General features: G+C 42.1%; 1 protein-coding gene across 6 annotated transcripts in view; it reads right to left on the minus strand.

Annotated features, from left to right (window-relative positions):
• The window catches only part of SH3PXD2A (SH3 and PX domains 2A), a 351,487-nt gene that overhangs the window by 228,145 nt on the left and 101,351 nt on the right, over window positions 1-21,991 (minus strand). For all 6 annotated transcript variants that reach the window (XM_069098879.1, XM_069098881.1, XM_069098880.1 and 3 more), the window contains one exon: window positions 3,561-3,636. In XM_069098879.1, coding sequence (XP_068954980.1) covers window positions 3,561-3,636 — 76 coding nt within the window. The remainder of the gene's footprint in view (window positions 1-3,560; window positions 3,637-21,991) is intronic.

Consider the following 21,991-nt stretch of genomic DNA (forward strand, 5'->3'; position numbering starts at 1 on the left):
GCTGTTGAGATGCTAACTTGTGTTAGGGGGTTAAGAAGTAGTGGGGCAGTCCTGGAGTTTACTGGTAACCCCAGTGGCGTCCCAGGAAATCTGTCATAACAATTCTCCAGGGCAGCCTCCAGCAAGACCCCCAGAGCAAGGAGGATCTCACTTCCAGCAAGCATTGAGGGCAAAAAGAATTTTCACAGTGACCTTCTCAGAGGCCGACATATAAACTTCTGCCATGGCCATGAAACTGTCATGTATGCACAAAGTGAACATCAGTCATGTTCCTTCCCAGAAGAAAAAGCAAAGGGGCTTGAGGAGTGTCTGTCTTCTTTTCTTTAAAGCAGAGACAGGAAGATAAGCCAGAAAGAAGCATAGACAAGAAAGATGTCTCTGAAAACTACAAGTCAATCTTAGAAAAGCAAGCTGTACATAAGAGATCTCCATTTTCATGAACAATTCTCTTTTTCAGTTCTACTATATATATGCAAATATACATATGTGTATATATGTACATATATAGATATTTCATTTAGTGCTTGGAAAGCTCAGGACTTGAAAAAAGGGGAAAAAAATCATAGCCTTTCCTTTTCCCTTCCTTCTCACCCCACTCCACCCAAGGAATACCTCTCCATTCTCCAGTTTATCAGGCAGAATAAAGTACTCTAGATTTTTAAAAAGCACACCAATAAACAACAAATAAAAGCTTCTGTATGAAAAGTGAAGTGCATTATCTTTCCCCAAAACCATCCCTTCTTTCTAATTTCCCTATTACTACCAATGTACTAAAATTCTCCCAGGTCACTTGGGTTTACAAATCTAGGTGTCATCCACAACTATTTTCTCTCAGCCCTCTAATCCAGATCTGTTGCCAAGGCCTGCCATTTACTTTCATAACCTTCTCTCCTCTGACCCCATCACCACTTGGTGCAGGCCCTCATCTCCTCATGCCTGGATTATTACAATAGCCTACTGGTTAGTATCCCTAGGGGCCTCAAATCTCTCCTGCTCTAGTCCACCCTGACTCAGCTGTCAGATGGATTTTTCTAAAGCATTTGATTTTGTCACTTACTTCCCCCCTCCCCTCATTCAGTAAACTCCAGTGGCTCATTGCTGCTACTGTCTCCGGGATAAAATATAAATTCCTCTGTTTGGCTTTTAAAGTTCCTGATAACCTGGCCCCTTCCTATCTTTCCAGTCTTGGTGCACAATTTACCCTGGCCCCCTCCACAGGAGGAGAGAGTGAAGCTGATAACTTTGCACAGCTCCGCCTCACTTAACTCTAATTCAGGATCGAGTCAGGAAATCACCCTCATGATGGCATCGGTTCTGTTCAAGAACAAAGGAAGAACAATGACAACAAAAACAACAGTTCTGCAGTCCAGCAACTGGCTCCCTTGTTGTTCCTCACACTAGACACTCGACCTTCCAGCTCTGGGCATTGTGGCTGGCTGCCCACCATGCCAGGAATTCTCTGCTCCTTCACTTCTGCCTCCGAACTTCCCCGGCTTCCTTCAGATCTTAGCTGAAGAAGAAGTCTTTCCCAGTCACCTCAGTACTAGTGCCTTCCCTCTGTGGATTATTTCCAATTTATCCTGAATATATCTTGCCTGTACATAGCTGTTTCTATGTTGTCTGTAGGTACTTTGAGAGCAGGGACCGTCTTTTATCTTTCTCTGTATTCCCAATGCCTGGGCAAGTCAATAATACCAACCTATGTCAGGAGTCTGAAGATGAAAAAAATGAGGGAAGGAGAAAGGGAAGAAGAAAAGAATACTGAGCACTTAAGAGCTAACTAACCCACATAGAGTCTTCCTGAAGAGGAATAATAACATGGTCCCCTAGGAGCTGTTAGACAGGCAAGGATCAAAGGAAGAAGAAGAAGGTAACAGTAGGTGGTAATTCCCTGATGAGAAGTACTAAGTTAGCTATGATAAGAGTTATGCCAACCTGATAGATGATAAGATACATGCCAATCTGATAAGAGGTTCAGAGAGGCTGGCTGTCTTGTTGGGGCATGTATCCAAGCCTACTTGATGACTACCATCCCCTCCTGTTGATGGTAGGTCAGAAAGAGTCTGGAAAGCATGCTGAAGATGACAAAGTTCTGAGCAAAAAAATAAAGATCTTAAGGACATTTAAGGAAGAAGCATGGCTAAACATCTGTTTGTCTAAAAAAGATCTGAGGGGTTTAATGGATTACAAGCTGCCCAAAAAGCTAATGCAATCTTAGGTTGCATTAAAGGAGGTATAATGCTCAGAACTAGCAAGGTAATGGTCTCACTGTAACCTGTCCTGGTCGGACCACCTCTGTAGTACTGCGTTCAAATGCAGGTCCCATATTTTAGGTAAGATACTGGTAAATCCAGTGCTTTACACTTTTGATACACACTTAATAAATGTTTTGTTGAACTGAAAAATCTGTAAAGTGTCCGGAGAAAAGGCAACCAAGTTGGTGAAGGGTCTTGAGATGATATCACATGAGGATTAGCTAAGGGAATCAGGTATGTTTAGCTTGGAGAAGAGAACACTTAATGGTGTCATGATAGCCATCTTCAAATATATAAAGGGCTGTCTTGTGGAAAGAGGCGATGGATTTACTCTTCTTGGCCCAAGTGAGAAGAAGTAATAGTGACTAGAAATCACAAAATGGAGTGTTTAGACTTGATTTGAGGGAAAACTTCCTAACAAGCAGGGTGATCTAAAAGGGGAATGAGCTGCCTTAGAAGATAATGGTTTCCCATTGACTAGAGGCCTTCAAACAAATTTTTGATGACCACATGTGGGGTATGTATGTAGGAGGGGGAGATTCTTGTTCAGTCACAGCTTGGGGAGTGCCAAAGATCATGGATTCATTTGGCTTTGGAGGTTGTGTGTGTGTATGTGTGTGCATGTGTCTGTGCGTGTGCCTGTGCATGTGTGTGAATCACTATTTTCTATTTGTGACCTTTATAACCTTAGAAAAGTCACCGTCTTGCCCAATGTCTTAGTTTCATCATCTGTAAAATGATGAGCAAGGATTCTTAACCTGAGATGCATTAACTTGGCTTTTTCTTTTTTCTATGTTGATGAGTGAATTCATTATAATTGGTTTTCTTTGTGAACTTACATATTTTATTTTGTGCATTCAAAAAACCTTTTCTTTCTGGGCATAGTGGTGAATGCTTACAGTGCTGCTAGGTAGGCTTAAGTTTGTGGGTGTTTGAGTTCAGAAAGTGAGAGCAGTAGTGGGGCTAAAGCCAATTGACCATCTGTCTACATTAAGTCCTGCACCAATATGGTGAGCCCTAGAAGAGTGAAAAGCCACCAGGCTGTGTGAGAAGGGGTAAATTGGCCTAGGCTAGAAAAACAGAGCAAGTAAAAGTTAATATATAGAGAAATTTGTCATTTCTCTTCATAGATGGAGAAACAAAAGTCCACAGAGAATCTGACCAAAGTCCCCTGATACTACACAATAATTTAGGACTGGAACATGGTGGCCCCCCAAACAGCATGCAGGTGCCTGAAAGATGACGACAGGGACTATTCCTAAAAGTGCTTTTTGTTTCAGAATGCCCAGGAAAGTCCAATGTTACCTGGGAGGAAGGGGATGATTCTTTGCTTGGGATCCTTTTGGCCACCTTCGATGGGGAACTTATCCAGAAGTTGCATCTAAAAAGCAAAAGAAAGAGTCTTAGGAGAAGGAACTTAGATGAGTTCTTACCTTTTACTTCCTCCCTGTTAATCCCAAACAGCCCTTATTAAGCCCTCTGGGCTGAAAAAGGATGAGTTATTTCTCAAATCCCTCATTTCACAGTGAATTAGCAAACCAAACACTGCAGCTAAGAGGGCAGGAGGTTGGTGTGTGTGTGTGTATGTGTGTGTGAGAGAGAGAGAATGGGGGTGGGGGGTGCCTGTGTGCATATTGAGGGGGAAAGAGAGTTCTCAAAGGGGACATTGCCAACTTCTCGTGAGAAGCCCCTCCATTGTCAGGGCTGGGATCAAACAGGCCTCATAATACCACTGTCTCTCAGGATTTGCAAAGTCAAATGGCTAACTTGAAGGTGCACTGGGAACACAAATGGGGCCTCTTTGCACTTGTTGTCTTTTCTAAGCTGTACTGGGGCAAGGCATGCTGTGCCTCCAGCAGTCTGGGAAGAGGGGAACATCCCACCTGACACATCAGACAGACCACCCACCTAACAGAACCACTCTGCGGAAACAGGCCCACATGTTAGTTTAATCACAAAGCCAAATCCAATTCATTGCCACTGCTTCAGTGAGCCCTCTCCTCCCCCTTCCCAGCTTCCTACCCAAGAGCTTTACTGTTTTTCTAGGGAAAGACTCACCAAGGGGAAGAGTCTCCAGGATTATGGGAAAACATTCTATCTTTTTGCTGTTTTGTTTTTTTTAGATAATTCTACGCTATTGAAATTGGGAAAACACATAAGAAATTTAACTCAGAGTTCAATAAATCTTTGTTGAATCAAATTGGTTGAAACAGAAAGAAAAAGAAGCCAGGAGAGTGTAACCAAGTGCACTGACACAAAATATCTTGTCAATCTCTCTCCCACACAGGTGATTTTAAAAACTACCTAAAAGACAGAAGAACCTTTGGCACTCCAGGGGGAAAGGGAGAACAAGGCAAAATTGCCTTTATTTTATTTTAAGGTTCCCTTGAACATATGGATTAACCCTAAATATGAGCCAGCCCATGACTTCTCAGATCTCAAGTTTTCCTATAGTTTTAGAAATCTGTGTCTAGGACTCTCTGATAGGAGTCAGTAAGTATATTATGGCAGTGGGCACTGAGATGTCTCATACAAAGGGAAGCAGGTCTATGATCTCCCCCAGGGGCAGTTTCCCAACCCTGCCTGGGTTGTAGGATAGGAGAGGTAACTTGTTGAAGACTCAACTGGTCCAGGAACAGTTCCAATGTGAAGCAGTTCCTTGAATCTGAGCAGTTTTTCTCCTAGAATGAGGGGCAGGGCTTGCTTCAGCCCCCTCTCCAACCTCTCCCCAGCAAAAAAGAGTAACAGGGACAGGAATGACAGCAGGGAGAGTAAGGGAGAATTCTGATTTCTCCCTGTCTCAGTCGTGTTCAGAAAAATAATCACAGGGCTAGAGGGGAAGGTAACCTCAAAGGCCATCTAGTCTAACCCCACATTTTATAGATAAGAAAACTGAAACTTAGAGGAGGCCGAGTGACCTGCCCATGATCACACAGGTAATAAGTATTAGACCACCCAGTGCCATTAGACATTTGGTCCAATCATTCCTTTAAAATTAAAGTGTTTGTTAGAAGGAAGGACTCTATCTGTCTTAATGAAGAAAATGATGGATTCTGGGTTTTCCTCAGAAAAGAGAAAAGGGTGGCTGCATGGTTACCCGGTTCTGTTTCTTAATATTCCTTCTATGGTCTCTCATAAAAGTCTGCCCTCTTTCTCACCCAACACACCACAAATTAAGGCTACCATGAGGCCAAGAGAAATGCACCAGCCCACCTTACTGGCTCCATCCCACCTTCCCTCCCTAGCTCATCTCAAGGGAGCAGCTAAGTGGCGCAATGAATAGAGCACCAATGCTGGAGTAAGGAGGACCTGAGTTCAAATCCAGCCTCAGACACTTAACACAAAAACTAGCCTTGTGACCTTGGGCAAGTCACTTAACCCCAATTGCCCTCCAAAAAGCTCACAAAAAAAAAAAAAAAAAAAAAGCAAAGAAAATTGATCTCCTGGGGCGGCTAGGTAGCGCAGTGAATAGAGCACTGGCCCTGGAGTCAGGAGGACCCAAGTTCAAATACGACCTCAGACACTTGACACACTTACCAGCCGTGTGACTTTGGGTAAGTCACTTAACCCCAATTGCCCTCCAAAAAGCCAAAAAAAAAAAAAGATCTTCACACACTGTTGCGCCATAATAGCCTAACTGTTATCTGAATACAGCTCTCCATCTCCCACTGCTATGCCTAGAATGCACTACTTCCTGGTTTCCTCTTAGGACCCCTTAGCTTCTGTCAAAGCACATGCTACTCCCTATGGAAAGCCTTTCCTGTTGTCCCCACCCCTCAGGTGTTAGGGCTCTCTCCCACCTCAATCAGTTATGTACTTGTTTATCTTTTTATATGTTGTCTCTTTCCTCAGCAGCCTATAAGCTCCTGGAGGGCAAGGGACTGCTTTTACTTTTGCTTTTGCAACCCTAGCACAGGTTCCCCACCTCTGACCTAGCAGCTAGCACAGTACTTTGCTGTGTGGTATCGGCTTAATCAATGCTTGTTAATCTGGATTAGGTTAGAAGGACTCTATATGGGGCCAGGACAGACCCTTAGATGACCTGCCCATCTCCCTCCTGCTCTAGCTTCATGGACAAAGTCTGCTGAGCTTGAAACTCATTGTCAAAAGCTAGCCATCACCTAATCCCAATGACACTTCTACAACAACAGAGATCCAAACATTTGGGCTTGCTTTACCCTTCGTCTCCATCAGCCAGCCAGCAGGATTGGAAAAGGAAATATTTCCAACCAGCTGCTGGGGCAACATTTTCTCTGCACCAAGAGGTTATCTTTCAAAGAAATCAAATCTCTCAGGCCCCAGCTGAACATGCTAATAAAATAAAGACTGCCCAGCTGGGTTTACTTTAGGAAACAGCATGTAGGTCTCATCAGAGTTCCATGTTTCCAGTATCTCTGCCCCCACAAAATGGACAAAGGCAGAAGTAAAGTGCCAGAACATCTGGGGTAACATTTTCCCAACGGGGAGTCAGGCTGGTAGTTAAACAGATAACAGCTTCAAGAAACAGCTGATAATTCAAGACAGGCAGAATGTATTGTGGTTAAGAGTACTGAATTAAGAATCTGATGGTGAGGGCCATTCTATTGGTTCTGCTATTAACCACTAGAGTAACTAAGCTACTTACTTCATTGGACTAAGTCTCTGTTTCTTCATGGGTAAAACTGGGATAAGGTTGAGGCAGTAGTGGATAGAGAGTCTGCCTTGGAGTTGGGAAGACCTGGGTTTAAGTCAGAAGTTCTTAACCTAGGGCAGGTGTGGGGAACCTGCTGCCTGGAGGCCACATGTGGCCCTCTAGGTCCTCAAGTACAGCCCAAAGGAATTTGAGGGCTAAAGGGTCACATGTGGCCTAAAGGCTACAGGTTCCCCACCTTTGACCTGGAGCCTGTGAACTTGTTTTTTGTTTTTTAATTCAATTACTGTATATTACAGTAATTGGTTTCCTTTGTTATTCCTCTGTATTTTAGTTTATGCTTTTAAAAAACATTATTCTAAAAAGGATTCCATACTCCTTCAGCAACCTGCCAAACAGGTGCTTGGCACAAAAAGTGTTAAGAACATCTCATGCAAGTCTTTCCTCCCCCATGTTCTAACACCTATGTGACCATGGGGAAGTTTTAATCTCTTCAGTGCCCCCAGAAAACACTAAGATTTTAAATTATAAAATTTATATGCAAGTCGCCAATCAGCGGAGATAGAGGGAGTTTCCATAGCAAGAATTCCCTAGACAAAGTCTCCCCCCCCCAAAAAAAAAAATCCAAAGTCAGATGAAATAATGTAAAAGCATTTAGTGAACTTTAAGAGCTATCAAATGCTGCAGCTAGGGGCTCCCAGCCTGGAATCAGGAAGACTCAGCTTCCTAGCTGTGAGACCCTGGGCAAGTCATTTAATCTTCATCTGTAAAATGATCCAGAAAAGCAAATGGCAAACCACTCCAGCACCCTTGCCAAGAAGGTGTTGTGAAGAATTGGATACAACAATAACAACAACAACAAATGTTAGCTATAATACTAAACTCTCAAAATGCAAATATCACAAGAGTTAGAGCTAGAAAGCAAATCAGAGGTCATGGAATTCAGCTAGAGGGAGTAATCTGCCTAAGGTCACACAGGAGGTAAGCAGTGAAGACAAGACTAGACAAGACTTTGAATCCTGGTCTTCAGACTACTAATTCAGTAGGCTGTTATCATCATAAATGTAGACAATTAGAAGGAGCTTGGTGGTGAAAGGCTGGTAAAAAGCAGTTTTCCTATCATTAATAAAAGATAAGGTGGGAATGGAGGGGGAGGGAAGGGTGGAGTCAGATCCAGGTTTGGCTCAGGAAGGAGGGGGTAGGTGAAAGCGGAAGTTATTGAATAATTTTACTACTCTGTATTCCACCAAGAAGATAAATTCGGTCTCTCCTGAAAGGCCCTGCCTGGCTCAAGCTGTATCCCACGGCCAGGATCCAGATTCCTGGAGCTATTCTTGGAGAGAAAGGCGTTTGGCTAATACAGCCTTTTTCAACCACATCAAGAAGCTTACCATGTATAACTTCGAACTATTTATCTAAAGGGTGGATATCAGCATGGGAGATAGAATAAACCACAGCGGGGAGAGCCTGGCTGGCAAAGGCTGGGGAAGCTGAGTGATTCCCTCCTCCTGACTCCCTTTCCCATCAACATAGCTCAGTAGCAAACAAAGCTGGGACATATCAGCTGGAAGCCCAGCTTGAACACATCTGTGGCCTAAAAGTCAGTGACCTTTTCTGTCTGAGGCAGAGTCAGTCAAAAGTCAGTCAAAAAGCATTTATTAAACACCTACTATGTGCTGAGCACTGTGCTAAGCACTAAAGACAGAAAGTAAGGCAACAAGACTATTCTTATTTCCTAGGAGCTCACAGTCTAATGGAAGAGATAACATGAAAAAAACTATACACAAAAAAGATATATACAGGGTAAAGTGCAGCTAGTTGGTACAGCAGATAGAGCCCTAGGCTTAGAACCAGGAAGACTCATCTTCAAGAGTTCAAATCTGGCCTCCAACTCTTACTAGCTGTGTGACCCTGAGTCAGTCACTTAAACCTGTTTGCCTCAGTTTCCTCATCTGTAAAATGAGCTGAAGAAAGAAACAGCAAACTACTCCAGTATCTTTGTCAAGAAAACACCAAATGGGGTCATAAAGAGTTGGACACAACTCAACAACAACAACAAACTGGAAACAATCAACTGAGGGAAAGGCACTAAAATTAAGTGAGAATAAGAAGGACTTCTGGGAGTGTTGTGCCAAAAGAAGCATGACAAGAGACCTCCAAGAGTAAAATTTGGAAGTGGATTTTATTTTTTCTAAGGACTGTCCAGGGTCAGGCCTAAATCAAACAGTGAGTCTGCATGGACAATGTGCTAGCTTTTAAAGGCTAACCCCACAGCCAACGGTCAGGAGATGCATAAGACTGAGACTAAAATCAGTTATTGGACAGTATGTATTTGAAATTCCTGAGGCTGGAAATTTACCCTAGGCTGAAATTCCTGCTCAGAGATCCATTGGGGGAGGGGCAGGGAACCCAGAATGGAGTCATGCACAACAGGGGAAGGTGAGATTCCAGCTGGGACTTGAAGCAAGCCAGGTGTCAACCTTCTCTTCCCAATCTCTTACACCAAATTCTTCCATCCCAGCTTCTCAGAAAGCCTAGGAATCAACATCTCTATGAACATTCAAGGATCAAATGCTGAGGCCTTTACCATGGAGGAGAACGACTGAATCATAACCCACTCATTCTTTCTGGGGGGATGAGGGAGGAAGAGAGTTGAAAAAAACAACCCCATTTACCCCTACCCGGCCCTTCATGCCCAACTCAGAAATACTCAACAGACACAAAGGCTTCTAGGTTTTTCTATTTCCTTCCTGTCTTAAAATTGGATTCACTCTAAAAGGAATCCAAACTTTTAGCCCTGAAAAACTCATAATGGCTCCAGAGAACAGATGATAAAATATTCACTCTTCCTCTTGAAAGAGAGGCAGGGGACTACGAGGAAAGAATGTTTTATACATTGTGAGATGAGGTCACTGTATCAGGTGTTTTTGCTTAAAACTCTTTTTCTTCATTAAAAGGGAGGGTTCAATTTAAGTGGAAAGAGAAATATTTTTAGAAAGAACTTTTATGTAAAAACAGAAGGCATCTAACCAAATAGATTTGCTATTAAAATATCAAAATGTATTTTTTATTAAGAGTTTTTTAATCAGATGCATTTCATAATATGGTAGCCTCTTAGACTGATGGTAAAGTCCTCATAGAAACAAGTCCTCATAGAATAAGAATTTGGAGGAGGAAGAGGACTGAAGTGGAAGAGATGGAATTGAAATAAAAAACAAAAAGGAAAAGGACCTATGTGTACAAAAATATTTACAGCAGCTCTTTTAGTGGTGGAAAAGAATTGGAAATTGAGAGGAGGTCCATCAGTTGGAGAATGGCTGAACAAGTTGTTGTACATGATTGTAATGTAAGAAATAATGAACAGGATGCTCTCAGAAAAATATGAAAAGACTTACATGAACTGATGCAAAGTGAAATGAGCAGAACCAGAAGAACACTGTACATAATAACAGCAATATTATGTGATGATCTACTATAAATAACTTAGCTATTCTCAGCAATACAACAACCCAAGACAATTCTGGAGGACTCAGGATGAAAGGTGCTGTCCATTTCCAGAGAAAGAACTGGTAGGGCCAGAATACAGATCAAAGATACTTTTTCTTTACTTCCTTTATTTTTCTTGTGTTTTTTTTTTCTTTCACAGCATGACTTACATGGAAATGTGTTTTGCATGACTACACATATATAACTTATGTCAAATTGCTTGCCTTCTCAATGGAGGGGAAGGTAGGAAGAGAATTTAGAACTCAAAATCTGGGGAAAAAAAAGAATGTTAAAATTGTTTTTACATGTAATTGGGGGAAGGCGGAAATAAAGTGGAAGAAATAAACCTGAGGTCCCTTCCATCTCTAGGCTTGTGGTCTTGTACTATGATCTTATAGACCAACCTCATCATTTTACAATCAAAATGAGACCAAAGGAAGTAGAATGATTTGTTCAAGATTTGCTTACAAATAGAAAGTGGCAGAATAGGAATTCAAAGACATGCTCTGACTCCCCATCCAGGGCTCTTGCTGCTTCCACCCAAGAGCCAACAAGACTTTCAAGTTCCTAATGCCCACCTATACTTTTATTTCAACACTCCAAAACAAAAACAAAACAGCCACACTTACTCAGATATGGCTCAGGTGACTTCTGGGAGTGGGTTTCCAAAGGCTATGCAAGGGGTAGTCTTCATCCTTGCAGAGTCCCCAAGGCCTCTCTTGAGCTTTACTACTACTACTACTACTTCTAATAATAATAGTAATAATAATAATAATAATAATATCAGCATATATATTATATACATACACACATATCTATATATAGTTTTCCTCCACTTAAATCCTACTCTGGTGCCTCATCATGGGGTGAAGGTAACTCTGGGCTTTCAAGGCTGAACTCAAGCCCTACTGAGCCTAAGTTAGAAAGGTTTTGAACATAGACCCTTAAGAATAATAATAGCTAACATTTATACAGCATTTAATATTGCCATGCCATTAACTTACTTGATCTTCCCAACAACCCTGGGAGGGAGGTATGTTATTATCCTCATTTTACAGAATAGGAAACTGAGGCAGGCAGAGGTTGTGACATGCCCAGGGTCACACAGCCAATAAATGTCTGAGGCTAGATCTGAATTCGGGTTTTCCTGACTCTAGGCCCAGCGCTCTATCCATTGATATATCCACCTAGCTGTAATAGACTATATATGTCTGTTGTCTGAGGACCAGTTCAGCTAAATTCTTATTACTCAGCCCACTGAAGTGATAAAATCCTCAGCCACAGTCAGTTTTGAAGACTGTCTACTATGTTGCAAGGGTGTTGACAATCTTTGCCACTGTAAAGATTAGCCACACAGAAAAAATTACAAGTCCTTGATGCACTGAATTTTTGGAGCACCTTCCTCACAAGACCCTATATGGGTTAGGAAGGGTAAATATTATTATTCCCATCTTACAGATAAAGAAACACACTCAGGCGGCTAAGTAGTGTAGTGAATAGAGTACTGGCCCTGGAGTCAAGAGGACCTGAGTTCAAATCCAGACTCAGACACTTAATACTTACTAGCTGTGTGACCTTGGGCAAGTCACAACCCCAATCGTCCCTCCAAAAAGCAAAAAAGAAAAAAAAGAAACTGAGTCTCAAAGTGGATGAGTGACTTGCTGAGGGTTCCACAAATAGTAAGTAATGGACCCTAATTCCAAGGCCACCCCTATTTCCACTATACCAGGTTCTCTTTACAAGCTTTAAGGAAGGCTTCCCCACTGTCCTGTGATGGTGTAGGGAGGTCTCAATTGAGTCAGGTACTCTCTATATTAGGGGTTCTTGGGTGACCCTTCAGTCTTGTCTTTACCCATGAGTAGAGAAGGCTAACTCACTAGATGGTCTAGAATGAGACACAGTCCACAGCCCCTTCTGAGCTTCAGTTTTATTATAAAAGTTCAATTACCACTCAACTCCTTCTGGAAGAATGCATGATTGTGATTAGACAAGATGGAAGGCAAAAAGACCCTGTTCTCTACTAATCAGCCCTAGTTAAAAGTCTACCATTATAGAGTCAGACCTTTGGGTCTTAAAACTCCCAGATTAAGCACTGAAGAGGTAAAGACATTAGCAGTCATTAACACTTCAGAAAAGGATGTAAAAGTCAATTTATCAGGTCCATTATCACCCACAAAAGCCAACTGAGAACAAGTCTAAAGATAATGAGCTGAGTGGACACTGGGGAAGGAGCCAAGGCAAACTTTTCATCAACTTCATAAATTGGCTGAGGGCTGGCCATCCTATAGACTTCATCTTTAGGATTTTCTCTACCGGGTCCCTAGAAAGATCACTTTCCTCCACAGGGGAGGGTCAGAGTCAGAACTATGTCCCCCAAGGGAATGAAGAGTGATGAAGTTTCTTCTAAGTTACATTGGGGCATTCAGGGCCAGGGAGCAGAAAGGCAGGCAAAGAAGAGCCAAGGCCAGGGACCTTGGCAAGAGCTCTCAGCATGAGGGAATGCTTAGGCACAAGTCAAGCAGGTCTTATGTACTCCTTCAAATCTGAAGCCAAAATTTAGAGTGAAATCCAGTTTTAACCCTCACTGAAGTGAGCCTGCTCCCACTTAGAAAGGTTAATGAAAATGTTAATAATTTACATATGTTGTTGTTCAGTCGTGTTCCAACTCTTTAAGACCATGTGGACGATAGCGAGTCAATACGGACTATGGGGTTTTCTTGGCAAAGACACAGGTCCTTTTTTCAGTGGTTTAAGGCAAACAGAGGTTAAATGACTTGCCTAGGGTCACACAAATAGTAAGTGTCTGAGGCCAGATTTGAACTCAGATCTTCCTGACTGGGCAGACCAGTGTTCTGTGCACTAAGCCACTTAAATTAGCATTCACATAGTGCTTTAAGGCTTATAAAGCACTTTCCTCATCATAACCCTGTGGAGTATCATCATTCCATTTTACAGATATGGAAACAGAGGCCCAGAGAGTTTAAGTGACTTGCTCAAACTGGCACAACTAGTTCATTGGCAGAATTAGGACTCAAAGTGAAGCGCTCTACTACAATCTTCCTACTATAAAATGATGTTAGATCTGCCCTGTGGGTTCCTTTTGAGGATCAAATGAGAGAAAGTATACAGATGGCACCTAAGTATCAGCCATTGTTATTATTGTTGTTATAACTACATGACAAGTTAATCCACACTTCCAAGTCTGTGGAAAGTTCTGAGTTTCTAACACAGACAGTGGGTGAGGGTACAAACATCTGGGATTAGTTTAGACACCAGTGATCAGGAAAGGCCTCATGGGAGAGAGATTAAATAGTCTGGTGTCTTACATACAGTAGGGACTTTAATAAACATAATTTAATTAATTAAAACAGTGGGATGAGTAGGAATCACAAAGCTGAAAAGTAGGGGAAGGCATTCCAAGAGAAGGGAATGGTTGAATTGTTAACACCCTCTTACAAATCATTAGCTCCATTTTAAACCTAGTTAGATCCAGGAGGTTCCCTCTTCTGAGGTTTTAAGGAGTTTGTTTTAGATGAAAAAATTATTATTTCACTCACAATTGCTCCAAGCTTCCAGTTAGGAAAATTCCTAACATTTAGGCAGAGGTTAGGCTCTCTGCCTAAATTACATTTATATCTATTTCTATTATAGTTAACCCCTGGCCTCTGTGGGTGAGGCAAAACATTTAGGTAGAAAAATAGCAGATTATATTATGATGTCTTTGGCTAGATAGGGACTGAAAGAGGAAGTTAAAGAAAGAGACCTTTTCTTGAGACTCCCCTCTGTCTTGAGTAGATGGCCACCCAGGAGGCATTAGCCAAGATCTTTGACTCTGGGATGCCCATAGAGCTGAGATACCTGGAGAGGCAGAGCATGGCCCTCCTCTATACCTCCCTCTCCTGCTCAGCTGAGTCCTACCTCTCCTTTCTCCTTTTGCTAGTTGCCCAGGAAATTCCAGGTCCTGGTCTTGGCTCAGCTCCATATGGCCCCACTCTTTCCTCTATTCTACCAGATGCTGGCAATCTATCTGACTCTGAGATAGTGCTTTTCTTTTATATAAATTTCTCAGGACATGACCTATTCTCTCACACAATGGCTCTGATTAATTCAAGGTGGTTTGCAGGCCTTATTCCCTCTCAATTAGGATTTATTGATTCAATCAAGAAGTATTCTTACCTAATGACTGGTAATTGCTATTTTTAGTAACACCTAGGTTGCTGAAAATAGAAAGGTGTTAGACTTAGGATAGAGAAATTTCCAGTTCAAACACAGTTTCAGACTTTTAACTAGCTGTGTGACTCCAAGCAAATCATTTAGCCCCTCTGTCATTCAGTTTCCTCATCTGTAAATGTTGTTAGGATAAAATAAAATATTTGTGAAGTGCTTTGCAAACCTTAAAGTATTCTATAAAGACTATCTACCACTACTACCACCACTGCTACTATTATTAGAGGATAATCAATGGAGTCCCACCATTTACATAAGCAAAAATGCAAACATGGGAATATGCATACTGTACCATTTTGGGGAATAAGTAGACAAGGTGGCCCAGTGGATAGAGCTCTGGGCCTGGAATCAGGAAGACTTAAGTTCAAATATGGCCTCAGACACTAACTGTGCGACCCTGGGCAAGTCAGTTAACCCTGTTTGCTTCACTTTCCTCGTCTGAAGAAGGAAAGCAAAACCACTCCAGTATCTTCACCAAGAAAATCCCAAATGGGGGGGGGGGGCAGCTAGGTGGCGCAGTGAGTAAGGCGTTGGCCCCGAAGTCAGAAGAACCTGAGTTCTGTTCCAGCCCCAGACACTTAACACCCAACACAAAAAAACTAGCTGTGTAACTTTGGTCAAGTTACTTAATCCCAATTGCTCTCCAAAAGGCAAAAAAACAAAAAGAAAATCCCAAATGAGGTCACAGAGTCAGACACAACTGAAGGACTAAACAACAAGACAAATTTAACTTAATTCAATTAATATGTATTAGGTGCCTAAAGTACTGCACTAAGTGCTAAAGGTACAAACATACATAGGACACATGCTCTGCCCTCAAGGAACTTAAAATCTAATGAGCCATGGAAGATAAAACTGGAAAGATAGATTGAGGCTAAATTGTGGAAGTCTTAAATACCACCAGGCTAAGGGATACAAACTCCTTAATCTTCTAATAAATAGGAAGGCAGTAAAATTGCTTGAGTAGGGGAGTGATAATCCATCTCTTACTAGATTCATTATTGTATGACTTCCAAAGGTTATAGCACAGACATCAATAACCACATCTCCATCATCCAACTCACAAAAGGAACTCCCCAAAATATTCCTTGCCCTTGCTGCTGGTACAGAAACTCCAACTTGAGGGCAAGCAAGCCAAGATAATTACCACATAGGGTTACTTTACTTTTTCCCATTCCATCCCTGGCTTATATACATGTTCCACTCCTGGATACAGTTTTAAGCTCTTAATCAACGTTTGTTGAATTGAACTCAACAGAACTGCCAAACACAGCTGGAGGAAATCACAGAACTCTGCTGACAGAGTTCACTACAAATTTATACTATTTAATCTTAAGGGGCTCTCACTGCTGCAAGGTAATCCTTTCGTTTATTTACTACTGCTTTTGAGAGGCAGCATGGCACAGGAGATGGAAGGGGTTCAAGTCTTGACTCTGAGCCTGCCACTGCTGAGTGACCATGGGCTAGTCTTCAATTCTTGGTACTCTGGACAACTCTCTAAGACTATTAAGTCTCAGAGAAGTTTCTGATCTGCATCAGTGGCAAGAATTTCCACAGACTGAGCCAAAAAGAAATTTTATTTTCTATGTCATTCTGCATGTCAGTTGTTCTAAACCTCCCTTAAGCCCCAAAGTCCACACTTTCATTACTACCCTCAGTAGAAAACTTCATTTCTTGTTTTCTTGATAAGATCAAGGCTCTCCTCCATTCTCTTAGACTTCTTCAAATCCTCATCCATCCTTTTCCTTCTTCCTCTGGATTTCAGAGAATGAAGGGCCTATTTTTACGTCACGTCTCTCTCATGTATCTTCACTCTCATTCTCCACTAGCTCCTTCCCCCTTGCCTACAAACATGTGTGAGTTTCTAAGCAGGTGTCAGGTCCTTGTTGACTTGATTTTCAAAAAAATCTTACATTTGTTCTCTCTATTCCACTCCCAACTACCAAAACCCTAGATGAGACTCTTCTTTGCATTATTCTAAAGATCTCCTAAATCATCTTCCAACCTTCACCTTCTCTACTCTACAATCCATTCTTAACACCACTGCTGGACTTAATGCTAGTAGCAGTGTTATATACATTGGTCCACTGCTCAAAAACCTTCAATGGCCTCTGGAATAAAGTATATTCTAGCATTCAGTCTTCCCCTTCTACACCCTCAGCAATCTGGCTTCAATTTACTTTTCCAGCTCTATTCAAACTACTTTCCTTCAGAAGTGGCTAGGTGGTACAATAGATTGAGTGATGGGCTTGGATTCAGAGATACTTGTGTACAAATCTGGTCTCAGACATTTATTAGCTATGTGACCCTGAGCAAATCATTTAACCTCTGACTGCTTCAGTTTCTTCAACTGTACAAGGTCACACAATGGTACCAACTTCTCAGGGTTGTTGTGAGGATCAAATAAGATGATATTTATAAAACGTTTAGCATAGAGCCAGACACCTAAACCTAGTATGCACCATGTTCACTCATGTCTGACTCTTCATGACCCCATGACCTCATTTGGGGTTTTCTTGGCAGAGATACTGGAGTGATTTACCATTTCCTCCTCCAGCTCATTTTACTCATGAAGAACTAAGGCAAAGAGGGTCAAGTGACTTGCTCAAGGTCACACAGCTAGTAGATGTCTGAGACCAGATTTGAATTCATGAAGATGAGTCTTTCTAGCTCCAAGCCTCCATAGGCACTAGATAGGCTATTATAAATATAGGCTATATTTAAATATAGATAGATAGATAGATAGATAGATAGATAGATAGATAGATAGATAGATAGATAGATAGATAGACAGACAGACGGATAGATAGACAGACAGACAGACAGACAGATAGATAAAAGTACAGTCTATTGTAAATGTTTATTTCTTCTCCCCTTCCCTTCATATACTCTAGATTCCTGCCAAACCAGTCCACTCACTGACCTTCATTCTTAAATACCTTCTTAAAGTTCTCAAAGTACTTTGTTAGGGACACTTTCATCACTTTTTTGTAGACATGCCTTATCCCTCTGTTTCACTGTAAAACACTCAAGGGTGAGAACTGTATTGTTTTTCATCTTTGTAAAATTATCACCTTACAATGCCATCCACACAGTAGGCACTTAACATCTGTTGATGGATTAACCCCATAGGATCCTTGTTCTTCAAACCCAACATTCATAAAACATCCCAATCCCATCACTAAGTATCAGTTGGTGATGGGAGCACCCGCAGATCACAACACAGATATCCCCAGTAGTGCAGGGACTCTGCTCCCACTCCTTACCTGTTCTTACAATCCCAGGTTAGGAGCCAAAATGTGGAGGATTCCATGCAAAACAAACTCACTAGTGGAACTCTGCCCATAACTCCCATTGCTGCAAAATGACTCTGAATACCACAGAACAAGGGGGAGCAAGGGACTAGAAGCGAGGTCACCCACCTTAGGCACCATCAAGGTTAACAACGTACACTGAAGAGCCCTAACAAAGACCATTTACAGCTGGTGTGACAGGAAGGGCTGGGCTTTGGGAGGTTTTATTCTGCTTTAGTTTTTCTGAACAGCTGATGGGGTGGGGAAGCCCCTGGGATATGCTACAAATTAAACATGGCAGAATTCGTGACTGACAGTCTGATGTGATTAAGGAAAAAAATGGAAGAAAACAGAAACTGAAAGGATGGTGTAATCCCCAAAGGAGGGACCTCCCCACAGCCTGAAAAAGTTTCCACCAGAAATATTGGAAGTCTTACAAGTCACACAGCAACGGAACTGAGGTTGATGATTCCTGTAGCCTCCCTCCTAATGCATCCCAGTCAGGCTCATTCCACTCGACTACTCTCCCACACAAAACTTGGGCCCCATTCACTCTGTGGGAAGAGGTCGTTTCTATCTGGTGTGATAAAAAGAGTCCAGCACAAGGAGTCCTAGTCCTGGGGCTTCCTGGCTTATGTGATGCTGTGTGACCTTGGGCAAATCAGGTCCCCTCTCTGGGGACCTTGATTGTCTCAACATTATGAAATAAGGATAATGAGAATATTAAAAGGATCAAACAAGATGACGTGAGAACCCTTTGAAAGCATAAAGAGTTGCCCAAATGGCAGGGATGACAGTGAAATCATCATGAAGAGGCATCATTCTTGAAGCTTAGGCAGACTGCTGCAGTTGGCACCGTCCCCACCACCCCACCTTGGGGTCACTCCACATTGGTCAGCCAAGTGGTCTCAGCAATTCTCATCCAGTCTGTACTGTGTACTCTCCATACCTATTCACTTCCTAGGATGCTCACACTAAGCCATTATCATAACAGGAAAAAAATAAGTATGATAATACTAAACATTTATATAGCATTTCAAGGTTTTCAAAGCACTTACATATATCATCTCATTTGACCTTGATAACAACACTGAGAGGTAGGCGCTATTGTTATCTCCATTTTATGGATGAAGGAACAGTGAGGCTGAGGGAGGTTAAGTAACTTGCTCAGAGAGCTGTTAAGAGTCTGAGGCAATATTTGAGCTGAAAGGACTCCGGTCCAATAGTGACCCAAATTCCTCTTCCCCCCAAAAGGAACCACAATGATGTTCCACCCGTGGAGCCCAGTGATTCAGTGCAATGGGGCAGAGATGCAGGACCTGGTCTAGCCCATGTTTTGAGTAGCCAATTAAAATCTATACCACTTTCCTTCAACTTTAAAGATCATCCAGCTATTTTTTTTCATTCATTTTATTTATTTACTCATTCATTTTATTTTCATTCCTTTAGGGACAACTTAGAGAGTACTAGCAATGTTCCCAGTACTGTTCTAGAGTGTAGGGAAAGAGACAGGAGCAGAGATCCGATCTCTGCCCTCAGGAAGGTCATAATCTAATTGAGTTCAAACACTAGAAGAAACGAAAAAACAAAGAACAGAACAGAACGGTGTCCAGTGAGTAATACAGACACTGAGAGCTGTAAGACCTCAGAAGACAGAGAAATCACTGTGAACTGAGGTGGACAGGGAGACTCATTGCAGAATCTGGGAGCAAGAGAACCCTTTGAAAAGCTCCCTGGTTTTCCTAGCCTAGAGAATTCCCACTGAAAACACTGACTTCTGTCCATCAGTCAGCTCACTGGATCATAGAAATTTCCTAATTCAAACCCCTCATTTTACAGGTGAGAAACCCAGAGAGGTTAAGAGATTTGCTTAGCATCACACAAGGCAGTCAAAGCTGCAGTCCCTCTGAATCCAAATGTGGTTCTATTTCCATTATACCACAGGATGCTAGAGAACTTTTACTCCCACTCTTTTACAATGTTTTTTTGTGGAATTTCTGAGTTCTTAGGCAATTAAAAAGAAGGAAAGATGATCGTGTTCCCTTTTAGGAGCCCCCTAGATTTGGTCCTAAGCATTAGCCACAAATACCAAGTTCAACAACCCCAGCTTTTCCTTCCTTCTCTTTCCCCACCATCTATTTAGATAGCACACTTTCAGTCTTAGCTAATGATCAGAAAGCCTCCTGCATACTACTAGCTCCTAGCTACTGTGAGTTCAAATGCTACCCTCCCCACAAAGAAGTGGATCAATAAGGGAAAGTTACTGATTGAGCAGCCAGGATGGAACCCAGCTGGGCATAACTTGATCACTGGTCTGAGCAGCAGGCTGCCGGAATTTGGAATTATCCACCCAACATTCCTAAGTCTATGAGAGGATTCTGACCTAGAAGGACATTAGAGATTATCAATACAAATTCACTCTCTGCTTCCCTTCTCTCCCCCCCCCCCCCCCAGCCCCATTTTGCAGGTGATGAAAATAGAGTCACAAAGGTAGTGAAGATGCAAATGCAGGTCCTGACTTAAATCCAGTATTCTGGACAATTCTGCCCCACCAGACACTGAGACAGAATTCTCACCTCTCCTAGTTTTATCCCAGTTCCAAACAGGTCAGGCCACTTCTGGCCCCACCCTGAGGCCAATGAGAGTGGAAGAACAATTAATTGAGAGGAAAGGATCCCACTTCCCTAAAGAATAATCTTTTTTTAAAAGGAGGGTGTGGAGGGGAAGAGTTAAGGAGGTCTCTCTTCAACTCTGGGTTAATTTTTGAGTCAATATTGAATGCTTCTATCACAGAGAGCACTCTACTTCCCCTTAGAAATAGCCAAAAGTTCTGTTTAAACACCACCCACTCACCCCTCTCCCAGGAACTGATGACTGCCTCCCGGCCCAAGATCTCACAAGTTCTAGAAAAGTGATGTTGAACACATTTCCAATGAAGCATAAAGCTGTTCTGAGGATGATTCTGCTGGGCTCAGGAACCTAGGCTCAAGTTTTCTGAGCTCAAATCCAGACCCTGAACAAGTCACTTTACCCTGTTTGTCTCAGCTTCCTCATCCAGCAAATAGGCTGGAGAAGCAAATGGCAAATCACCCCAGTATCTGCCAAGAAAACCCCAAATAGGATCATGAAGAGTCAGACGTGACCAAAAACAATTGAATGACAGCAACACTTGCTGTTGTGTGACTTCAGACAAGATAGTCTTTTTAGGCCTCATCTCCTTCCCCAAAAACCATTTATTTCTAAAGCAGGGATAATACTACCACGTTTCACAGAATAAGAAAAAGACAAAGGGGCAAGAGCTTGGTGGACATTTTAGGCATGGTAGCTCCAAGGTGGAGGCTCTGGAGAAGAAAGAATTATTTAGCATAGAAAAACTCTCCATAGTTGGATATGAAGAGCAAAAAGTTTTGGGGAGGTTTTCGGGGGGGGGGGTGTCTTACATAACAATAACTTCCTTGAGGACAGGGACCATATCTTCTGTTTTAATCTGTTTCCCCTTCCCCCACTGCCTAACAGAATACATTATGTTCAGCAAACATTTTTTAATGGATGAATGGAGCACATATATACTGACATGTAAATCAGTACATGAGATAAGGAAGGGATGGGAGAGGAGAACATGAGGACATGGGCGACTTTTGACATTTAGGAGGGTCTTTGTAAAATAGAGCTCATAAAAGAAGGTAGGTGACTAAGCAAAAAGAAAAGATCTTAGCTCTATCATCCACAACCATCAATGCTGAAAGCACAAACAGAAAGAAATCTAGCCTTTTTTCTAGGACTCAGAGTTAGAACAATGTCATGCTATCACTCACTGAACCCCCAGTTTTCAGGGGATATAGTCATTAATAGTCAATAAACATTTATTAAGTACCTAAGTGCTGGGGAGAGTGGGGAGGAGGATGATGGAGAAGTAAAAAAAAAAATGAGTATAACTAGGTGGGAAATGAGGAGATATCTGAGGAGGTGTCTGACTTCTTTCCCCCTCCTTGAATGAAGGTGAAGGAGTTCACGGCTCTACCCTCCAGTCAGAGGCACAGAATACTCACAAGATGTGAGTACCAAGGCTAATTGGATCTAGCAAGATGATAAGGTTTCCT

Source organism: Petaurus breviceps, unplaced genomic scaffold, assembly GCF_028583685.1.
Source record: "Petaurus breviceps papuanus isolate PSGF00001 unplaced genomic scaffold, PetGlider_PUasm1.0 37, whole genome shotgun sequence".
Lineage (NCBI taxonomy): Eukaryota > Metazoa > Chordata > Mammalia > Diprotodontia > Petauridae > Petaurus > Petaurus breviceps.